Source organism: Micromesistius poutassou (assembly GCF_964030765.1).
Source record: "Micromesistius poutassou genome assembly, chromosome: 3".
Lineage (NCBI taxonomy): Eukaryota > Metazoa > Chordata > Actinopteri > Gadiformes > Gadidae > Micromesistius > Micromesistius poutassou.
In genome coordinates, this window is record NC_140273.1 from 764578 (window position 1) to 782590 (window position 18013).

The 18013-nt window shown below is 49.9% G+C and overlaps 2 protein-coding genes and 1 long non-coding RNA gene across 3 annotated transcripts in view; 2 read left to right on the plus strand and 1 right to left on the minus strand.

The window, feature by feature from the left end:
- Positions 1-1493, minus strand: part of ccdc175 (coiled-coil domain containing 175) — a gene marked incomplete at its 5' end in the record, with an annotated part of 2307 nt that extends 814 nt beyond the window's left edge. Inside the window, one exon of the mRNA XM_084465725.1 lies at positions 1-1493. This exon is cut by the window's left edge and continues 814 nt beyond it. Within this exon, the coding sequence (XP_084321851.1) occupies positions 1-1493 (1493 nt within the window).
- A 163-nt stretch (positions 1494-1656) lies between these two features.
- LOC311340342 (E3 SUMO-protein ligase ZBED1-like) lies at positions 1657-17824 on the plus strand. Its single transcript, XM_084465243.1, has 7 exons — positions 1657-1919; positions 11059-11408; positions 11881-11945; positions 12280-12431; positions 12875-13354; positions 13891-15260; positions 16099-17824. The coding sequence occupies exons 1-7, from the start codon at positions 1709-1711 to the stop codon at positions 16747-16749; spliced, it is 3279 nt and encodes a 1092-aa protein (XP_084321369.1). The 5' UTR covers positions 1657-1708; the 3' UTR covers positions 16750-17824.
- On the plus strand, positions 2897-10498 carry LOC311340344. Its single transcript, XR_014633253.1, has 4 exons — positions 2897-3372; positions 3586-4450; positions 5057-5270; positions 9736-10498. It is a non-coding gene; the product is annotated as an uncharacterized lncRNA (long non-coding RNA).
- Positions 17825-18013: the final 189 nt, after the last annotated feature.

The following is an 18013-nucleotide window of genomic DNA, read 5'->3' on the forward strand; positions in this document are numbered from 1 at the left end:
GCCTGGACAAAGTCCAGCTCGGCGCTGGTCAGCTGACCGGTCAGGGCGTCCTCGTCGTCGCTCGACGCCAGGCCCCGCCGCAGCACCACCTCCTCCAGGCACAGCTCCCCGTGTCTCTCCCTCGCCGCGCGGATGTCGGCGGTCGCCTTGGCGACGTGCGCCTCCTGCGCCGCCTTGGCCCCCTGCAGGAGGAGCCCCTGCTGCCACTCCTCCGCCTCCGCCTCGCCCAGGTTCCACTGCTCCGTCGCCAGCCGGCCGCGCAGCCTCTCCTGCCTCTCCCGGAAGAGCCCCGCGTCGAGGAGGCCGGTCTCCAGCAGCCGGCACGTCTCCTCCTCCATCTCCTGGGCCTCGGCGCGGTGCCGGGCGATGGACGCCAGGCGCTCCTCCAGCCGCCGGGTGCTGCGCTCCAGGCGCTGGGACACGGTGTGGTGGACGGCCCGCGCGTCGTTCTCCTCCCACCGCTGGGCCTTGGCGGCCTCCGCGGCCGCGGCCAGGGTCTCCCGGTGGACCGCCCCGGCCGCCGTCCCCTCCTCCAGCTGGTGGTCCAGCAGGACGAGGTCCTCCTGGAGCCGCTGGCCGTCGGCCCCGTAGCGGCGGCGCAGCTCGCCCAGCTCCCACTCGGCGCTCTCCGTCCGCCGCCGCGCCTCCCCGTGGGCCGCCGCCGCCTCCCTCAGCTGCTCCTCGTGGCGGTCGCGCGAGGCCACCAGCCGCTCCACGGCGCTCTGCAGCTGGGCGGCGTGCTGCGTCAGCTCGGCCAGCCGGTCGTCCCCGTCCAGCCGCCGGTCGTCGCTCTCGCTCAGCCTCCTCTGCTTCTCGGCGTTCTCCGGCCTCTGCTCCAGCGCGCTCCGGGCCAGCTGCTCCAGCTCGCCCAGCAGGCCGTTCCTGGTGGCGTGGAAGGCCTCCCTCTCGCGCGCCACGTCGCGCTCCAGGGAGCGCTTGCTCTCCTCCACGGCGGCGATGCACCTCTCGAGTTCCTCCACGCCGTCCAGGGACCGCTGCAGCCGGGCCTGTCCGCTGAGCTTCAGGCAGATCTGGCGGTTGAGCGCGGCCGTGTCGCTCTCGTGCTTGGCCCTCGCCCGGTCCCTCTCGGGGACCAGCAGGGCGTTCTGCCTGAGGGCCTCCCGCTGTCTGTCCGCCGTGGCCCGGTGGAGGTCGGCGGCGCGGCTCAGGCCGGCGTGCAGCTCCTCCATCTCCTTGGCGTTGGCCTCCCGGGCCGCCGTCACGTCGGCCATGATGTCCTTGCTCATTTTGTCTTGCACCTTGTGGATCTGGTGTCTCACTTTGCCGTTCTCTATGGTCTCCACCTCCAGCTGCTCGTGGACACTGCGCCTGGACGTCTCCAGCTTGGTGATAGCAGCGGCTATCTCCTTTAGATGATGGCTGGCCTCAGGGTGGAATGGCACCTTCTCCTCCTTCAGCTGCCTGTCCAGTTCCCCTAAATGCTGCAGAGCCATCATCACGGCGGGGAAATCGGGCACCAAACACGAAGCCATCCTTCCGCGTTTATCTTTTTTTTTTACGCACGTATCGTTAAGTTGTAGCGAAATGTATCAAGTTACCAAGGCAACGTCACTCCCCAGCCGGCGGTGACGAAAGCAGCCTACGGCGAGCCAGTGATGCCAAAAACGCGAAGTCGTACCGTTGTAGCTGTTGTTGGTATCCACACAGGGCTAGCAGCGAGTAGCTGCAGCACACAAAAAACGAGCTCATGGATCTCATCCCCAAACCCAACTGCAAGTCCACCGTGTGGCAGTACTTCGGCCTGATCCCGGGCGAGGGCGGGAAACCCCTGGATCCCTGCAACCCCATCTGTCGTCTGTGCAGGCGGATCGTGCACAGCAAGAACGGGAGCACGACCAACCTGAGGGCACACCTGAGGACGCGCCACCGGAAGATGCTTGTGGAGCAGCAGCCACGCGGTGAGCACACAGTACACACACACACACACACAGTGGTGGGACTGGTCGTTGTTTTGCACGTTGGCATGCTTTATGAGCCAGATAGTGGCACGATGCACCAGGGACGTGCAGTCTGAGGAATAGGAGGAAACGATAATGCTGTTTAGTTTAGTGCAGATGCCAGCCAGATGCGTTTTGGTCATGTTCATGTAAGCCAGGTCGTTTTCAAACCAGCAACAAGGACTTTAAAACATTATAAAAAAAGACATAAACATTGTCAGGATTATGGGAACCAGAGTAAAAGCATGCGATGAATGCAAAGCATGCACTAGACACTGTTTGTGTGTGTGTGTGTGTGTGTGTGTGTGTGTGTGTGTGTGTGTGTGTGTGTGTGTGTGTGTGTGTGTGTGTGTGTGTGTGTGTTATAACACACTATAACTCTATATAACACTATACCACACACATGATGTGTGTTTATATCTTCCCTTATGTTTATCAATGGATTAGGAGAATGTATTCATGTATGAATACATTCATCCCCTTACAATTACCGTTAAAGCTTTATTATGTAACGGCTACTCCATATGTATTTTATTTTGTCAAAACTCAGAAAAGTGTAAAAACATCTTAAATAGTGGTAATGACATATCAGGTACATGGAAATATCACATATTAAGGGTTCACGTACATCCTGGAAAACCAGTCATCGAAAAAAATGTTGGAAAATTACCAAATTGTTCAAATGTCCTGGAACAGAGGCTGGAACATGTCGAGGAAAAGTGTGCAGTTACGCTGCAAAAGATATTTCATGTTCTACACTCAGACGCCTACCAAAAGCTCCAGTTGTCTGTCAAAGTTTAATAAACATTACGTGTCTTGAGCCCGGGTGAGAGAGAGGAATTTGAATCTTTAAACTGTTTTATTTTACAGATTATTTGATGGCAAAATCGTGGGGACTCTGGGATATTCTTAATGCACTGCTTGTGCATTAAGGGTTGTAATACACCTCAGTGAATTGGGTGCACAGTTTGTCACAGATTAAAATAATGATACGTTTGTCTATCATGCTACTCATTCAAAAGAGAACAGGGCGGCCATTACAGTTGATACAGTGAAATATGAACCTTCAAGAGCACAGAAAGGTTATGGAAAAGGTCTAAGCTAAGGGGCTATTCAATTACCGTATTGTAGCCCACAATAATAATACAAAAGAAATGTGTTTTACGTATGTTTTACGGAACCATAATAATATAAACATTAGAACGCCAATATAAGTTACTTCTTGTTTTCATTTGTGGTATCTCAAACACAATAACAACATATGAGGAGATGGGTTCCAAAATGCGATAAGCGCCATTTTTAAACAACACTGACCGGCAAGAGGAAAGGGATGTCACAAATGGATGCCACTTGCTGACTGAAGACCATCCCACAAAAATTCCGGTCTGCAAGGCTACCGTTTGCAGCGTATTGGGTGAGTTAAATTGTGTCTAACCCTATCATTTAGTTGTCTGATGAAATGCTTAGGTGTCTTTGGAGTCTTTGGAATTTGATAAATACAGTGAATGAATGAATGAATGGCTGAATAAATGAATGAATGAATTGCTAAATACATAAATAAATACATAAATAAATTCCACAAACATACCATACAAACAAAATAAATGCCATTTTCTTATCATTGCAGGTATTGGCAAAGGTCGTGTGTCTCAAGTGGCAAGGCATAATGCGGTCCACGGTACAGCCAGACCAAAACGCAGAGGTGGTGTGTGTAAAATTTAAAGAAGGGGAGCGCCTGGCCGTAGGTTCCTAACCAGGGACCTCAGTGTGACAAAATTGCACAAGCTATTTGACCAGCAGAATCATGATCTAGTCAGCTACTCACTTTATTACAGTGTTTTCTGTTACCTCTTTAACCTGGGATTTGGCCATCAGGCTACAGAGGCCTGTTCGTCGTGTGCTAAATTTTAACTAAGAGTTAATGACCCCAGCTTGCCTGAAGATGATCAACGTCGGGAGTCAGCCACTTACATTTTGCATAGAAGACGAGTGCATGTTTTTTACGATTTGCTTGGTAAGGTAGACCATGAAGCAGTGACTGTCTGCTTCAACATGATGCAAAATTGAGCGCTCCCTAGAACCCCAATCAGTCAGGCGTACTGTTCCAGAAAGCTGTACATGTATATCTTTGGGGTTGTTGTCCACCATGGGAAGGGCAGTAGGCAAGCCATGGATGATGTCCATCTCTACACATGGATGGAGCACGAGAATGGAAAAGGTTGTAATGTGACTGCTTCTGCCTTGCACCACTGTTTACGTGAACAGTTGAGTGTTCGGTGATTCTTGTTTTGGTCAGAACAAGAACATGCTGGCCATGCTGTTTGCCTTAATGAAGCAGGAATTTCCAAGGATTGGTGCGGAGTATGTGTTTCCTATCAGGGGGCACAGTTTTCTGCCAGCGAATCGTGTGTTTGGGAGGATCGAGCAACAGGTTCGCAAGAAGGATACCATTCTCATGCCGGAGGAGTATTATGAGATCATGCGAAATCATGGTAATGTTTACTATCTATGGGCAACACTGGCAGGCTTATGATTGTAGGCAGAAACACAGGTCAAAAGAAAGCACAGAAACACAAAGTCAGATTCAAGGCTGTGTATAATGGTGAATACTGCTATCACTCAGTACTGAAGAAAGGGAAGAAGTGGGCAAGCTTCAAGCCAAGTCAACTTCCCAATGAAAGCACAGTGAAGGAAGCAACAAGAAAGGATATTTAACTTGCTCTCTGAAATTGGTGTGAGTGACACAGATGAATGATGTCGATGACAGTTAGTCATGAAGAATAGCTGCCTTTTGAAATTGAACATTCACTGAGTTCTGCACAGAAAAAAACAACAACTTGTTACCGCCGACGACAGCCGACGTCGGAGCGGTGTGGCAGGGTGTTAATGCAAGGGATATTGTCATGTAGTGCTTTTTAGTCGAATTAGTCGACGGCATTTTTCACAGTAATTCACCTCCACACAGGTAGGTGCGCTGTGCGCGCCGTAGCATTATATAGGGTTGTGAAAAACACGGGTTGCCGGGAACGCACCATTAATCTGCTACCCTGTTTCTCCCCCGCCCCTCCCCTTCACTGCTTTGATAATGGCTGAGGCAGGAGGTGGTGAGTCCTCCGAGTCAAGTCCAAGGAGAATTAGACCAAGAGCTTCAAAAGTATGGGAGTATTTCAAGCTGACTGGAAAAAGAGTGGTCTGTGCACTCTGTCAAACCACACTCGCGTACCACGGGAGCACCACCACGATGCACGAGCACCTGAAGAGGAAACACACAGAAGTGGTTGAAGATGCTCCCGCAGAAAAGGAAAAGACAACGTGAGTGATGGGTATATGATTATTAATGAAACGGCGAGCTAGTCTGTACTGTTTTTTTTTTTTTATGAACTATTGAGACGAATGACTTGTCTTTTGATGTTAAACAGGGCTACTTAGACTCTGGCAGCCTTGTTTTAAACCCCGCCATGCATAGCTGCGCGCCTGCCTGCTTTCAGCGCAGCGACGATTCGTTATTAGGTCGATCTAATGGTGCATTCCAGATAACCCGTGTTTTCACCACCTTCTACACGTCAAAGTGCCCCGGAACGGCAGTCAAACCCGCAACTCACTACCCGTGAACTCGTACCAGATCGATGTACTCCCATTTGCAGCTCGACCATAGTAAAACGATCCGTCGACTAATGTTCATTGTCGATTAGGTCGACTAAACTTTAAAGGCCGCCAACGAGATTATCGGTCGTCGTCGGACAGTCTGGCGAGCTCTGTGATCTGAGTCTTACAGGCGTCATGATGTTGCGTTCAGAGACACTTTTTAGCCCCTAAGTTACGAGCTGTAACTGGGTAGTACATCGATCTGGTAGAAGGGTGTGAAAAAGCGGGTTACGGGTTGCCTGGAACGCACCATAAGCGTGGCGAGCTAAGCTAAGCGTCGTAGGCTAGTCCAGACCAGTGGCGGAGTGGTAGTCGGGACAATTCCCGGTGGGCTGTTTACGTTTCGGGGCCGCCGGGCAGATTACTGCGGGATAACAACATTGCGTTTATAAAGGCAACTTTGTTCCCTTGCTGCGCCCGCAGCCTCTCACTCAACTCAACACACGCAACACACAAACTCAACATCGCAAACAATGGTGTGTTCCAGATGCCTCGGACACCAGCCTTCCGAGTGAGTGGGGTCTGGCTGCAGCCTGTAGTGGACATGGACATCCACATCCAACTGCTACTATCACTCAATCACGTCCAGTGGCGAAGCGTGGTTCGCGGGGCGTGGAAAGTTTCAATCTCTTCTTTCAATCCCTTACCCTAACCACTACTACCCTATCCCTAACCCTAACCACTACTACCCTAACCCTAACCACTACTACCCTAACCCTAACCACTACTACCCTATCCCTAACCCTAACCACTACTACCCTATCCCTAACCCTAACCACTACTACCCTATTCCTAACCACTACTACCCTATCCCTAACCACTACTACCCTATTCCTAACCCTAACTACTACTACTACCCTATCCCTAACCACTACTACCGTAACCCTGAAAGGGTCATAAGTTACTAAACATCATTGCTGACGTAAAAGATTTTTTAGCAGTTGGATGTGGATGCTCATGCCCTACAGGCTGCAGCCAGACATTATTGTTCCGAGTTGCAAGTGGGAAAATCTCCCAGCTTTCTTGCGGTATTCCACGGAGGCACGCCCCCTTTTGGTCACGCCCCCTCGGAATTCTGAGAGTAGAGCGAGTTCAGTGATGACGCTCTCAAAAAAATGAGAAAAAAATGTCTTCTCCCGTAAAGAGATTTTTTAGGGACCGAGCCAAACTTGGCAAGGACCCTATTGAAATCCTCATGTTTATTCTTCTTCTTATTATTTTCCCTCATCTTCGACTGCATTTTTCCCCCCCTGCACATATTCGAAAACTCATTTTTATTTGGCACATTTTGTGGGACTGGTGAAAAATTTGATATTCTAGCCCTCAAATTCACATTCGCCCCTAGGTGGCGCTATACCAACTATGCCAAAATTTCAACGTTTGCACAAGCATAACTCGTCACCGGTTGGACCTAAACTCATGAAACTTTGCACACATATGCAAATCCTCATAATGAAGAAATTTGCAGATACTAACTTAGCACTTCCGGTAGCCAGATTTCCCGCCATTTTGAATTTAGTTAAAAACAGTAAATTCCCCAAGGATCCCAGGTTTTTCGACTTTGACAAAATTCCTTCGGCAGATATCATCTATGGCCCATTATCTTCAATCTGACATAAGGATTAGTCTGTAGGATAAATTTCAAAGTACCCATGAGCCATTGAGTTCAAAAAGGGGTGTGTTTTTCACCCCAAAAATAGTAAATTGCACATATCTACATTAATTGTACTCCTATGGTGTTGGACCTCTCTACTAAAGTTGTTCAGAATCAAATTCTGAACAAGATTAAGTCAACAATTTTTCAAATGGGGCGTGGCATCGAAGTGGGCGTGGCCAGTTACTAAAATAGCCACAGTTCATAGACGCAATGTTTGATTTGAGCGCGACCAACTCACTGGCCGTTAGGTACCAAAGTTCTAACTGCTCACCAAAAATTAAGTCGATTTAAAAAACAACATGGCCGCCAGAGAAGGGTCGATCACTCTGCGGACACCGTAATAGTTATGAATACGAAATTCACAGGACACGTGTGAACTGGTGCCTCTAGCTCACATACCAAAATTCGTGTTTCTATTTTTTGTAGCGCCCCCTACAGGAACTTTAAAATGTAGCCCCTACGTCACGTTTCACCTATATGTATGAAACTCGGTAGGCACGTACAAGGTCACAATACCTACAGAAAAGCCTCTTGGACCCATGCTCCAAACCCCACAGGACGTCGGCTATTTGCATTTTGTATTTTCACTCTCGGCGGCCATTTTGAATTTTTTTTCACTTTTTAGCCTTGTATTTGAATGAACTCCTCCTAGGGAATTTATCGCATCTGCTTCAAAATTGGTCAGTACAGTCAATAAATGGTGCCGAACCAACGCCGTGCTATTTGTGACTGTACGTTGAAGGGCGTGTCCGTGGCGTGTCGTCAAAGTTGGCCATTTTGGAATTCCGTCGCCTTGTATTTGAACTAACTCCTCCTAGGGAATTTATCGGATCTGCTTAAAAATTGGTCAGTACAGTCATGAAGTGGTGCTGAACCAAAATCGTGCTATTTGTGACTGTACGTTGAAGGGCGTGTCCGTGGCGTGCCGTTAAATTTGGCCATTTTTGAATTCCGTCGCCTTGTATTTGAACTAACTCCTCCTAGGGATTTTATCGGATCTGCTTCAAAATTGGTCAGTACAGTCATGAAGTGGTGCTGAAACAAAATCGTGCTATTTGTGACTGTACGTTGAAGGGCGTGTCCGTGGCGTGCCGTTAAATTTGGCCATTTTTGAATTCCGTCGCCTTGTATTTGAATGAACTCCTCCTAGGGAATTTATCGGATCTGCTTCAAAATTGGTCAGTACAGTCATGAAGTGGTGCTGAACAAAAATCCTGCTATTTGTGACTGTACGTTGAAGGGCGTGTCCGTGGCGTGCCGTCAAAGTTGGCCATTTTGAATGGAATTCTTTCACTTTTTCGCCTTGTATTTCAACTAACTCCTCCTAGGGAATTTATCGGATCATTGATGTAGGGTTAATAATGTTAGTAAAAGTTGTTACAACATGTAATTCAGTTAAATGTGGTCTTACATGTTAATGTCAAAACAATCAGTAGGACACCACAGGGCACCTCTGCTTCTACAGATTACATAAATTTGCGAATTTTTTTTAAAACTGCGCTTTTTTAAAACTGAGCGCAGTGATGAACGGGACCTCGTGCCGGCTTGCGGCTGCGTCACGTGCGGTCCTAACATGTGCACATCTTGCCAGCACACATGTTACGACGGCACGTGACGCGGCCGCAAGCCGGCGCGATTTTTTTTTAAAACTGCGCGCAGTGATGAACGGGACCTCGTAGTGGCGGCTGCAAGCCGGCGCGAGGTCCCGTTCATCACTGCGCGCAGTTTTAATTTTTCTTTGTATTTGTACCACGTTGGTTATTTTAATGTAGATTTTATCTTTTGTGTGGGATGAGTTTGAGAATAATGGACGCCTGGAGGTGGCAGCAGTAGTAGCAGTCATTGTTGTTAGCAACATTAGGCTCTTTAGCAAACCAGCTCGAAAACCAAACTTTACATTGTGTTGCACGCACAGCAAGACCGTGCAATGCATACATTGGTGACCGGATTAAAGCAGCAATGTAATCAAGTGTGTAAGAGCATTATACATCGACATTAAAGACACCAACGTGGAACAAAGAGAAAGTACTCGGTGTACTCATCAGAAGCCCCAGTGGGAGCTGGATATCCCCAAAGATAAGGGTTAGGGTAAGAAAGCTGGGAGATTTAACACACTCCGACTGGGGTGGTGGGCGTACCATACGACTGGATCGCAGCATAAGTGCTACCAGACAGGAAATGATGTCACAATTGCAACTCGGAAGGCTGGTGTCCGAGGCATCTGGAACACACCACAAGTTGATACGTGCAGAGGGGAGAAAATGAGCGGCCCCTCCCCAAGTGGTACAGCCCTAATGGAAATGCAAATGCTTAGCTTGTTAATACGTAAGGTTTTCGAACAGTTTACTTGATGAGCTTCTAACAGACGTAGGCTGATATTGATGTTAAGGTGAAAGCCCAGACAGTGTATTAGGAATGGGTTCTCCATGTCCACAGCCGTAAGCTAATTGTGTATTTTTCTCCTCTTTTTGTCAGTTGCAAGAAAAGTAGTCTGACTGACTTCCTTCCAATGAAGAACTGCACGCCACAACTTGCAGCAGTACTCACTGACAGTGTCCTGAAAATGATTGTGAGATCTATGAGACCACAGTCCATCGTTGAAGGTGAAGGATTCCAGACCACGGTGCAACATTCCAACCTGCCTACATTCTACCCAAAAGCACATGTTTCACCGACATGACGGAGAGGAAATATAATGTGGAATTTCAGCGAACCAAAGATGTCCTGCAGCTCAATGATATGTCTTGACAACTGATGTGTAGACAAGTATGGCCACAGAGGCATACTTGGGCTTAACCTGCCACTTCATAAATGATGAATGGGAGCTAATGAACTTTAATTTGACCACCATGCCACTTAATGAGGCACACAGCCGTAAATATCACATCATGGATTCAAACTAGTTTCCAAATTTGAATTCCCTATGCATAAGATACTCGCCATAGTTGATGTATTAGTGTTCTTTCTTATAGTATAGTTGTGATGGGATTTTAGAAAGTCTATGGTCTAATATATGTGATATTGTTCTTCATGTGCTTCTTGTTCATGCGTGTTTGCACTTTTCCACAGATGAGCAAAGTTTTTTCCAAGTTCAAAGGCATATGTCATGTAGATTAACTTACTGTGTTGTTTTTAAATTGTATTTTGCACAGTTTCAATCTGAAAAAGATATATATATATTTATTTTTTTAATGTATTTCTTTATTTCATTTTATAATGTTCTAATGGATTTATTGCATTTTGGGGATTCTTTTAAAAAAAATAAATCTTTAAATATAAAAATCTGGATTGGAATTTTTAATGTTATTATAACCTCCAAGATGCTATATGAAAGTTTGAATCATAAAATGGTGGTTTTCATCATACCACGTTCTTGGTAAAGAAAACACCCTTCAAAATGGATTTATAGCGTTTTGGACCCAAACTCTTTGTATATTAGGATACCAACAACAATCTTTATTGCTCTTTATTTACTAACCTGGGTAACACAGAGCATACTACAACTCTACTACCTTCTCTCTACTAAACTCTTATCTGGGGGGCGGCATGTGGCTCAGGAGGTAGAGCCGGTCGACTGGTAACCGGAAGGTTACTAGTTCCCCGGCTCACAGCTGTGAGAGTGTCGAGGTGTCCCTGAGCAAGACGCCTCACCCTGACTGCTCCCGACGAGCTGGCTGTCGCCTTGCACAGCCGTCGGTGTGTGAATGTTCGGCAATATTGTACAGAGCTTTGAGTGGCCACCCCATTTACCTACAGTCAGACAAACTCTTCTCAACACAAAAATACTTGTATCTTCAGATTTCCCCGTGTTGGATTCCGGCTCCGAGAACACGCTGAAGGACGCTCCGAGTCCGAGTTCCCTGACCACCCCGAACCAGAACTACATCTCGGACTCCTCCGTTCCACCGGGGGAGCCCTGGCTGGAGGTGGGGCCCTCTCGCGCGGCCCTCTCCCTCCCCTTCTGCCTCAATCTGTGGCTGGAACCCGAGCCGAGCGACGTGGCGCCTCCTGGGTCCTCGTCCAAGGAGTGGGTGGTCGAGATGGGGGTCCACGCCAAGCTCCACCTTCAGGAGGGCCTGATCTTCGGACCCTTTGTCGGGGAACTGGCCCGAGGAGCGCCGAGAACCAGCCTCAGCCATGCCTGGATTGTGAGTATCAGACGGTCTGAGGAGAAAGGCTGGTCTCTGCGTGAATTATGTCGACCCATCGGCCATGAGGTCATCACAGTGTCTCTGTTTCCGAGCTGATGAGAACTAGTGGGCGGCATGCGGGTCAGGATGTAGAGCGGGTTGGCTGGTAACCGGAAGGTTGCTAGTTCGATCCCCGGCTCCTCCTAGCTAGAGTGTCGAGGTGTCCCTGAGCGAGACGCCTCACCCTGACTGCTCCGGACAAGCTGGCTGTCTTCCTGCATGGTTGACACCGCCGGGTGTATGTGGGTGAATGTTAGGCAATATTGTAAAGTGCTTTGAGTGGCCACTGGTTAGGAAAGCGCTAGAAAATGCAGTCCATTTAACCAGAGCTATTTTGGGGAATACCCGTCCTTGGATGAGTTTGTGAAGAGAATCCAGTTTTGCCCGCACTGTGATTTTGACCAACCATACATTCTGCTCACATATCCAGATCAGGGAGGAATCGGAGTTCTACTACGTCGATGGATCAGATGAAAACAAATCCAATTGGATGAGGTGAGAAATCCAGATTGGCTTTAGTAACACTGCCCACTTGACTGAGTGATCCTTTCTTTTCCAACTTCAAAAATGCAATGTGTTAATATTCCCAGTGTGTCAAGATGAACTATTAATGAATCATATGCACCCTGTTGGGGGAAGTGGGGGGGGGGGGTGCAAGATAGTCTAGGGTTTGAACCCCGAGGTCCTTGGTTTGAACCCTGATGTCTACAGTCTTCCTGCAGACATGTAGATGATACCCTTGAGCAAAACGCCTTACCCTACCTCAACTCCACTGTAGGTTTACTTTAGTAACTTAAAGTTAATCTGACTAAGCATCAAATTGTTTCAGGTACGTCTCCTACGCCGCTAAGGAGGAGGATCACAACCTGATTGTGGTCCAGCTGAACCAGCAGATCTACTACAAGACCTCCAAGCCCATCTCCGAGGGGGGCGAGCTCAAGGTCCGCATCGGGGAGGACTACGCCGGGACACTGTGCCTGGGTGAGTCCGCACACGTGGTCCTGGTCAGGTTCTCCCTCAATGCCTCTGTCTAGATGGATGGATGGACCTGTTTTAATCGTCACAGTACAGCAGCAGTGGAAGACGCAGGATATAATACAATACAATACAGTACAAGTAGTGCTAAGGAAGACGAAAATAGATGCTAAGAAGTAAATGCTAAAGTAAGGACAAACTGAGCAAACACAACAAATAGTATAAACAGTATACATTAATTAAATTAATTAAAATTAAAATGAATGGCCCAGTGCCGGTACGTCAGAGTATAAGTGTGTAACTGCAATGTGAAAAACAAAGAGAGTATGTATTTCTTGGGAGAAGAGCTCCCGCCATATCAAAGAGCCGTTCTGTTTCATGCTGGGATTGACGGACGGAAGTTGGAAGCGTCATCCTGTTGCATGATCACCGTCGTTCCTGCCTTCCAGACCCCACCGATACGAGGTGCGACTTTGGGAAGAAGGAGAGCATCCTGCGTCTCTACCTGGACGTCCAGCTGGTGACGCTGGAGGAGCCCAGCTCCTCACTGTGGTTCAACAGCAGCCAGTCACAGGACGCCATGCCCATCATCCACAAGGTGACCAGCACCTCCACGCCGGACTCGGCCGTCGACCCCGGCCCGGCCTCCGGGTACGGCCAGGCGTACCTCCACGAAGAGTACAACTTCTTCCCCGGGACGGAGAACCTGGTGAACCACCCCACCCAAGGCCACCACAGACTCTGGTACTTCTACGGGTTCAGGCCGGACCCCACCGGCCAGCCCCTGGACTGGAGCACGGCGGTGTGTAAGCTGTGCGGCGAGCAGGTCGCCTTGGGCGACACGGTGGGGCACCTGAACAAGAAGCACCAGATCAGCTCAAACCGCTTCATCAGGGGCCAGAGGATCCGCAGCTCGCAGCTGACGTCTGGTAAATAACGCAACCGTCGTGATCGCTCTGGTTCTTATCCGCATTGTGAAACGTTGTACTCCTCAGCTCAGGTGTGGAAGTCCGTCAGAGAGGTTGCCGTTATATGCGGCCCCGTTGTTGTAATTGTACAAATGTCCTTTGTGCTCTTAATTAATTCAATTTTGGTTATTTATTCTGTTAAAGGTGACATATTATAGCACCAGTTGTGAGTGTGATTAGCGGTCTTCTGACATCACAAGTGGGCATGTCCACCTAGATGTGGTGCTGGGTAGATCAGTCTACCAGCCAGTGGACCGTAGCAAACGTTGCTTATCTATCCATCATACATCTAGTTGGACGCGCCCACTTGTGATGTCAGAAGAGGCCGATTTTCAAAACGGCTTGTAACGACTAATCACACTCACACCTGGTGGTACAATATGCCACCTTTATGCTACCCTAACTTATTCGATTTGCTTATTGAAGTATGTTGGCCACCATTACCGTATCAACACCTTTTTTTTAACTCTAAGCCTTTTCACCATTGTGATCCGTAGCTCAGAAGTCGACGGCTGTGACCCCGGCCCTGAGCGGCGGCGCCCTGGACTGGGCCTCCACGCCCCCCTTCCTCCTCAGACCTCCGGGGACCACGGACACGCTGACCAGCGCCGTGTGCAACTTCCTGATCCGCGACCTCTACCAGCCGGCCATGGTGGAGGGGCAAGGCTTCAAGGAGCTGATCCAAACGCTCCTGCCGTCCTACAAAGAGCTGCCCTCGGCCCGCGCCGTGGAGGCCGTCCTGAAGGACCTCCACGCCAAGGAGAAGAAGCGCCTGCTCCAGCTCCTGAGGTGCAGGACGGCGAGCCAAGACGAGGAGGAAAACGCCCTGGACTACACGCCGCAGTCGGAGACCCAGGAGACGTCGTTTCGCCAGTCGACGGACGCGGCGCGTCCGGTGACTCTGAGCGCGGACGTCTGGCAGCACGTGTGGCAGGGGGAGGCGAGCAGGAACGCCACCGTCTGGGTGCACTATATAGACGCAAACTTTGATTCTCAGAACTGGGCGCTGACCACGCAAAGGCTGGCGGAGACGGAAGGCGTGGAGGCGCAGGTGAAGGCCATGGCCCTGGACTGGGGCGTCCCTCACTCCCACCTGGTCCTGCTCGGCGGAGCCACGGCGGAGAGCGGAGGCTCGGGGCCGAGGGGACGCGACCAAAGCGGCGAGCCGGACGGACGGGACCCCGCGCCCGGCCCGACCGTCCCCTGCTTCTTCGGCGCCTTGCAAGGCTGCATCGAGGAGGTGATGTCGTTCCCCGTCATCTCGGAGACCCTGCGGATGTTCCAGGACGTCCTCTCGGGGTTGTTCACGCTCTGCCCGAAGAGCAACCCCTTCCGCTCCCAAATCGAGCTGCTGCTGCTCAAGATGGCGTCGGGCGAACGCGCTCACTTACAGTCGTGGGCTCACAGCCCGCTCAGCTGGAAAGGCCTCTTCACCGTGGTCAGCATTCTCAACAAACACAGGAAGCTGCTCACCGAGCTGGTGAAGCTGGAGACGGGCACCATCATCAAACACGAGCACCCCGGCGAGGAGGACCCCGGCGCGGGCGACGGGGCGGTGCCGGGCGAGGCAGAGTGGAAGGTGATGCAGGAGCTGTGCTCGGTCCTGAAGCCCATGGACGTGGCGTGTCGGACCCTCGCCAAGGAGGCCTTCCCCCGCCTCTCCCTGATCAAGCCCATCCTCATCGGCCTGCTCACGCGCCACCTGGTGTCGGTGCCCGGCGAGGCCTTGCCCCTCACCAAGGGGGTGAAGATGAGGATGCGGGAGAGGTTGGCGGGCTGCTACGAGGACCCGGCGGTGAACCGGATCCTGTGCGTGGCGTGCTCCCTGGACCCCCAGTTCCGTCACCTGGGATTCATGGAGGCCGAGGTAACGTTTGGAAACAATGATGTTGGCTCAGGAGGTAGAGCGGGGGTTGTGCTGGTAACCGGAAGGTCGCTGGTTCGATCCCCCGGCTCCTCCTAGCCGTGTGTCGAGGCGTCCCCCTGAGCGAGACGCCTCTCACCCTGACTGCTCCCGACGAGCTGGCTGTCGCCCTGCGTGGCTGACACCGCCGTCGGTGTGTGAACGGGTGAATGTGAGGCGATATTGTAAAGCGCTTTGTGTGGCTACCGGTTAGAAAGGCGCTGTGTAAATGCAGTCCGTTCACCACTTTTGCTTGTTTGTTAGGGGTGTAACAAAAACCGATTTGAATCGGAAAATCGATTTTGATTTAAAAGATTGAACTGAATCGAATCGTTCCATTTTAAAAATGTATCGCTCCTGAATCGTCTCGTTACCCCATGTATCGAGATACGCATCGAATCGTCTTTTATTGGAGAGATGCACACCCCTAACAAATACACTTCTTCTCTAGTCTTTGATAAATCTTTTTGAAGGAAATGCCACATTTACAAGTTAATTCATTTTGTGAAATGATTGTCTACTTTCAACAAGAAATCCATTGCATCATACCCTCTCGAATTGAGCCGTGCCACATCGAATCGAATCGAAATCCTTCTGAATTTAACTGAATCGAATCGTTCCATTTAAAAAAATGTGTCGTTCCTGAATCGTATCGTACCCCATGTATCGAGACACGCATCGAATCGTCTTTTGTTGGAGAGATGCACACCCCTATTGTTTGTAATCAAGTGTTTGATAGGAAGCGAGGGCCATTTTCATTTTCCCACCACAACCCGATCGCCTCTCGTGCTTCATCCCCCAGGAGCAAACCACCACGCACGATTGGCTGAAGGAGGAGGCGGTCAAGATGATGAAGGAGGACCAGAGGGGGCGGAGGGCGGCCGGCGGCGAGGGCGGCGGCGGCGGCGGCGGCATCAAGAGAAGCTCCTCCCTCTCCTCGTCCGACTCCTACGACAACCAGCCGCGGAGGAGCAAGCGCATCAAGAACGCCCCGCCCATCAGCTTCAGGGGCTGCGACGACGCCGAAGAAGACGAGGACAGCGACGGCGGGGAGGGCGGGGAGAAGGAGCCGGCGGACGCGGACGCGGACCCCCAGGGGGGTCTGTCGGGCATGCAGTTCCTGCTGGGCGACCTGCTGGGCTCCCCCGCCGCGGGGACGGCGGCGCTGGCGGAGGAGGAGGCGGTGGTCATGGAGCTGAGCCTCTTCGCGGCCGACAAGAGGCCGTCCGTGGGGCTGGAGCCGCTGCAGTGGTGGAAGGCCAAGGCGGGGCAGTTCCCGCTGCTGGCGGCGGTGGCCCGGGCGTACCTGGCGGCGCCGGCGGTGGCGGGCGGCGCCGCGGTGGACTTTGCAGCGGAAGGCGCCATCACCGAGAAGAGGAGGAACATTCCGCCGGAGAGCCTGGCGGAGATGTTGTTCCTGCATCACAACCACGTGACCACATCGGCGGACTGACGAGGGCGGTTTTTGAGAATCGAGGGGAAATGAGGCAAAAGACAACGGTGGTGCAACGCCTGCCTTGTGGGAGTGATTTTCTACTGAACTGACTGTTAACTGTTGACTGACTACTAGGATTTTACACCCTGGCGTCCGTCTCAATATGTCCATGTATGCTCCAGAGATTATTTTACTTTTTGTTTATATCCGTCTTAACTGTCGTTACTGTAGGTTTCTATGTTAGCACTGAAAGGTCTGAATCAGTGGTCCAGTGTTTGTAGTACTTTGGCAAATTTGTATTACGTTTGGAAAAAAAAACGATGTGTTTTTATGTTGTCATGTGTTCATGTGTGTTACCTTCCAAACTTGTGACCTAACCTGGTTCCATTCCTACACCTTTGTCCTCATTGAGATGACTGGGATCTATGCACATGTGCATTGGAAGCAAGTCATGGTGATGATTTTCAAAGAGGATGTGAGTTACTTTGTAGCAGAATCTTGGATGACTGTACACTGCATTGAAGCGATGCATTGTCATTGCTCACTGGTATTCTGTCCTTAACGCCTTCTTAAAGGAATACTCCTTTGTTTCTCAATCAGCCAAGCAGCCCAATCGACTGAGTAAGCGTTCAACCAAATTAGCGGAAATCAATGGACACAGGTGACGTTGTGACGCAGTGATGGTAGAATACTCCATTCCGCGGTTTCGTTCTACCCTTTGTGGAAAGTGAATCTTAATCCAAAGAATTAGCTGGTTTATCATTCGTTCTTGTGAACGTCACAGGCCTGTGCAGAGCGTAGTTTGAGTACATTGCAAAAACATTGCCAAATGAAGATGTTGTTTTTGTGTTTGTCAGAATCACTGTTCACAAATGGATTAGTGAAATCACAAAACTATTCGAGAAGCTGGACTGGTTTATTTTACCCTCACTTCATTGATGCTGCTGGTCGCTCCCGTTGATTTTCATCTAACTCGGTTGAATCGACCACTAGGCTGGTTGAGAAAGAAGTTAAGACGATTCCAAAATGTATTACCTCTTCTGTATTTTTACAAACCTGTCTCTAATAAGTCTTCTTTGTTAACAACACTAGGCTACTAAGGAGATGATAGCATTGAAGTGATATGAGAATATATTTTTGTTGTTACAAAAACTTTATTAAACTCTGTGTACTCAAATAACAAATAAAGCGCGCAAAAAATTATATATTTTCAAGAATTAATAATTATTCTTTGTATATCTACTTTAAATTACAGTACAAACGACATTTTGGTATATTGATC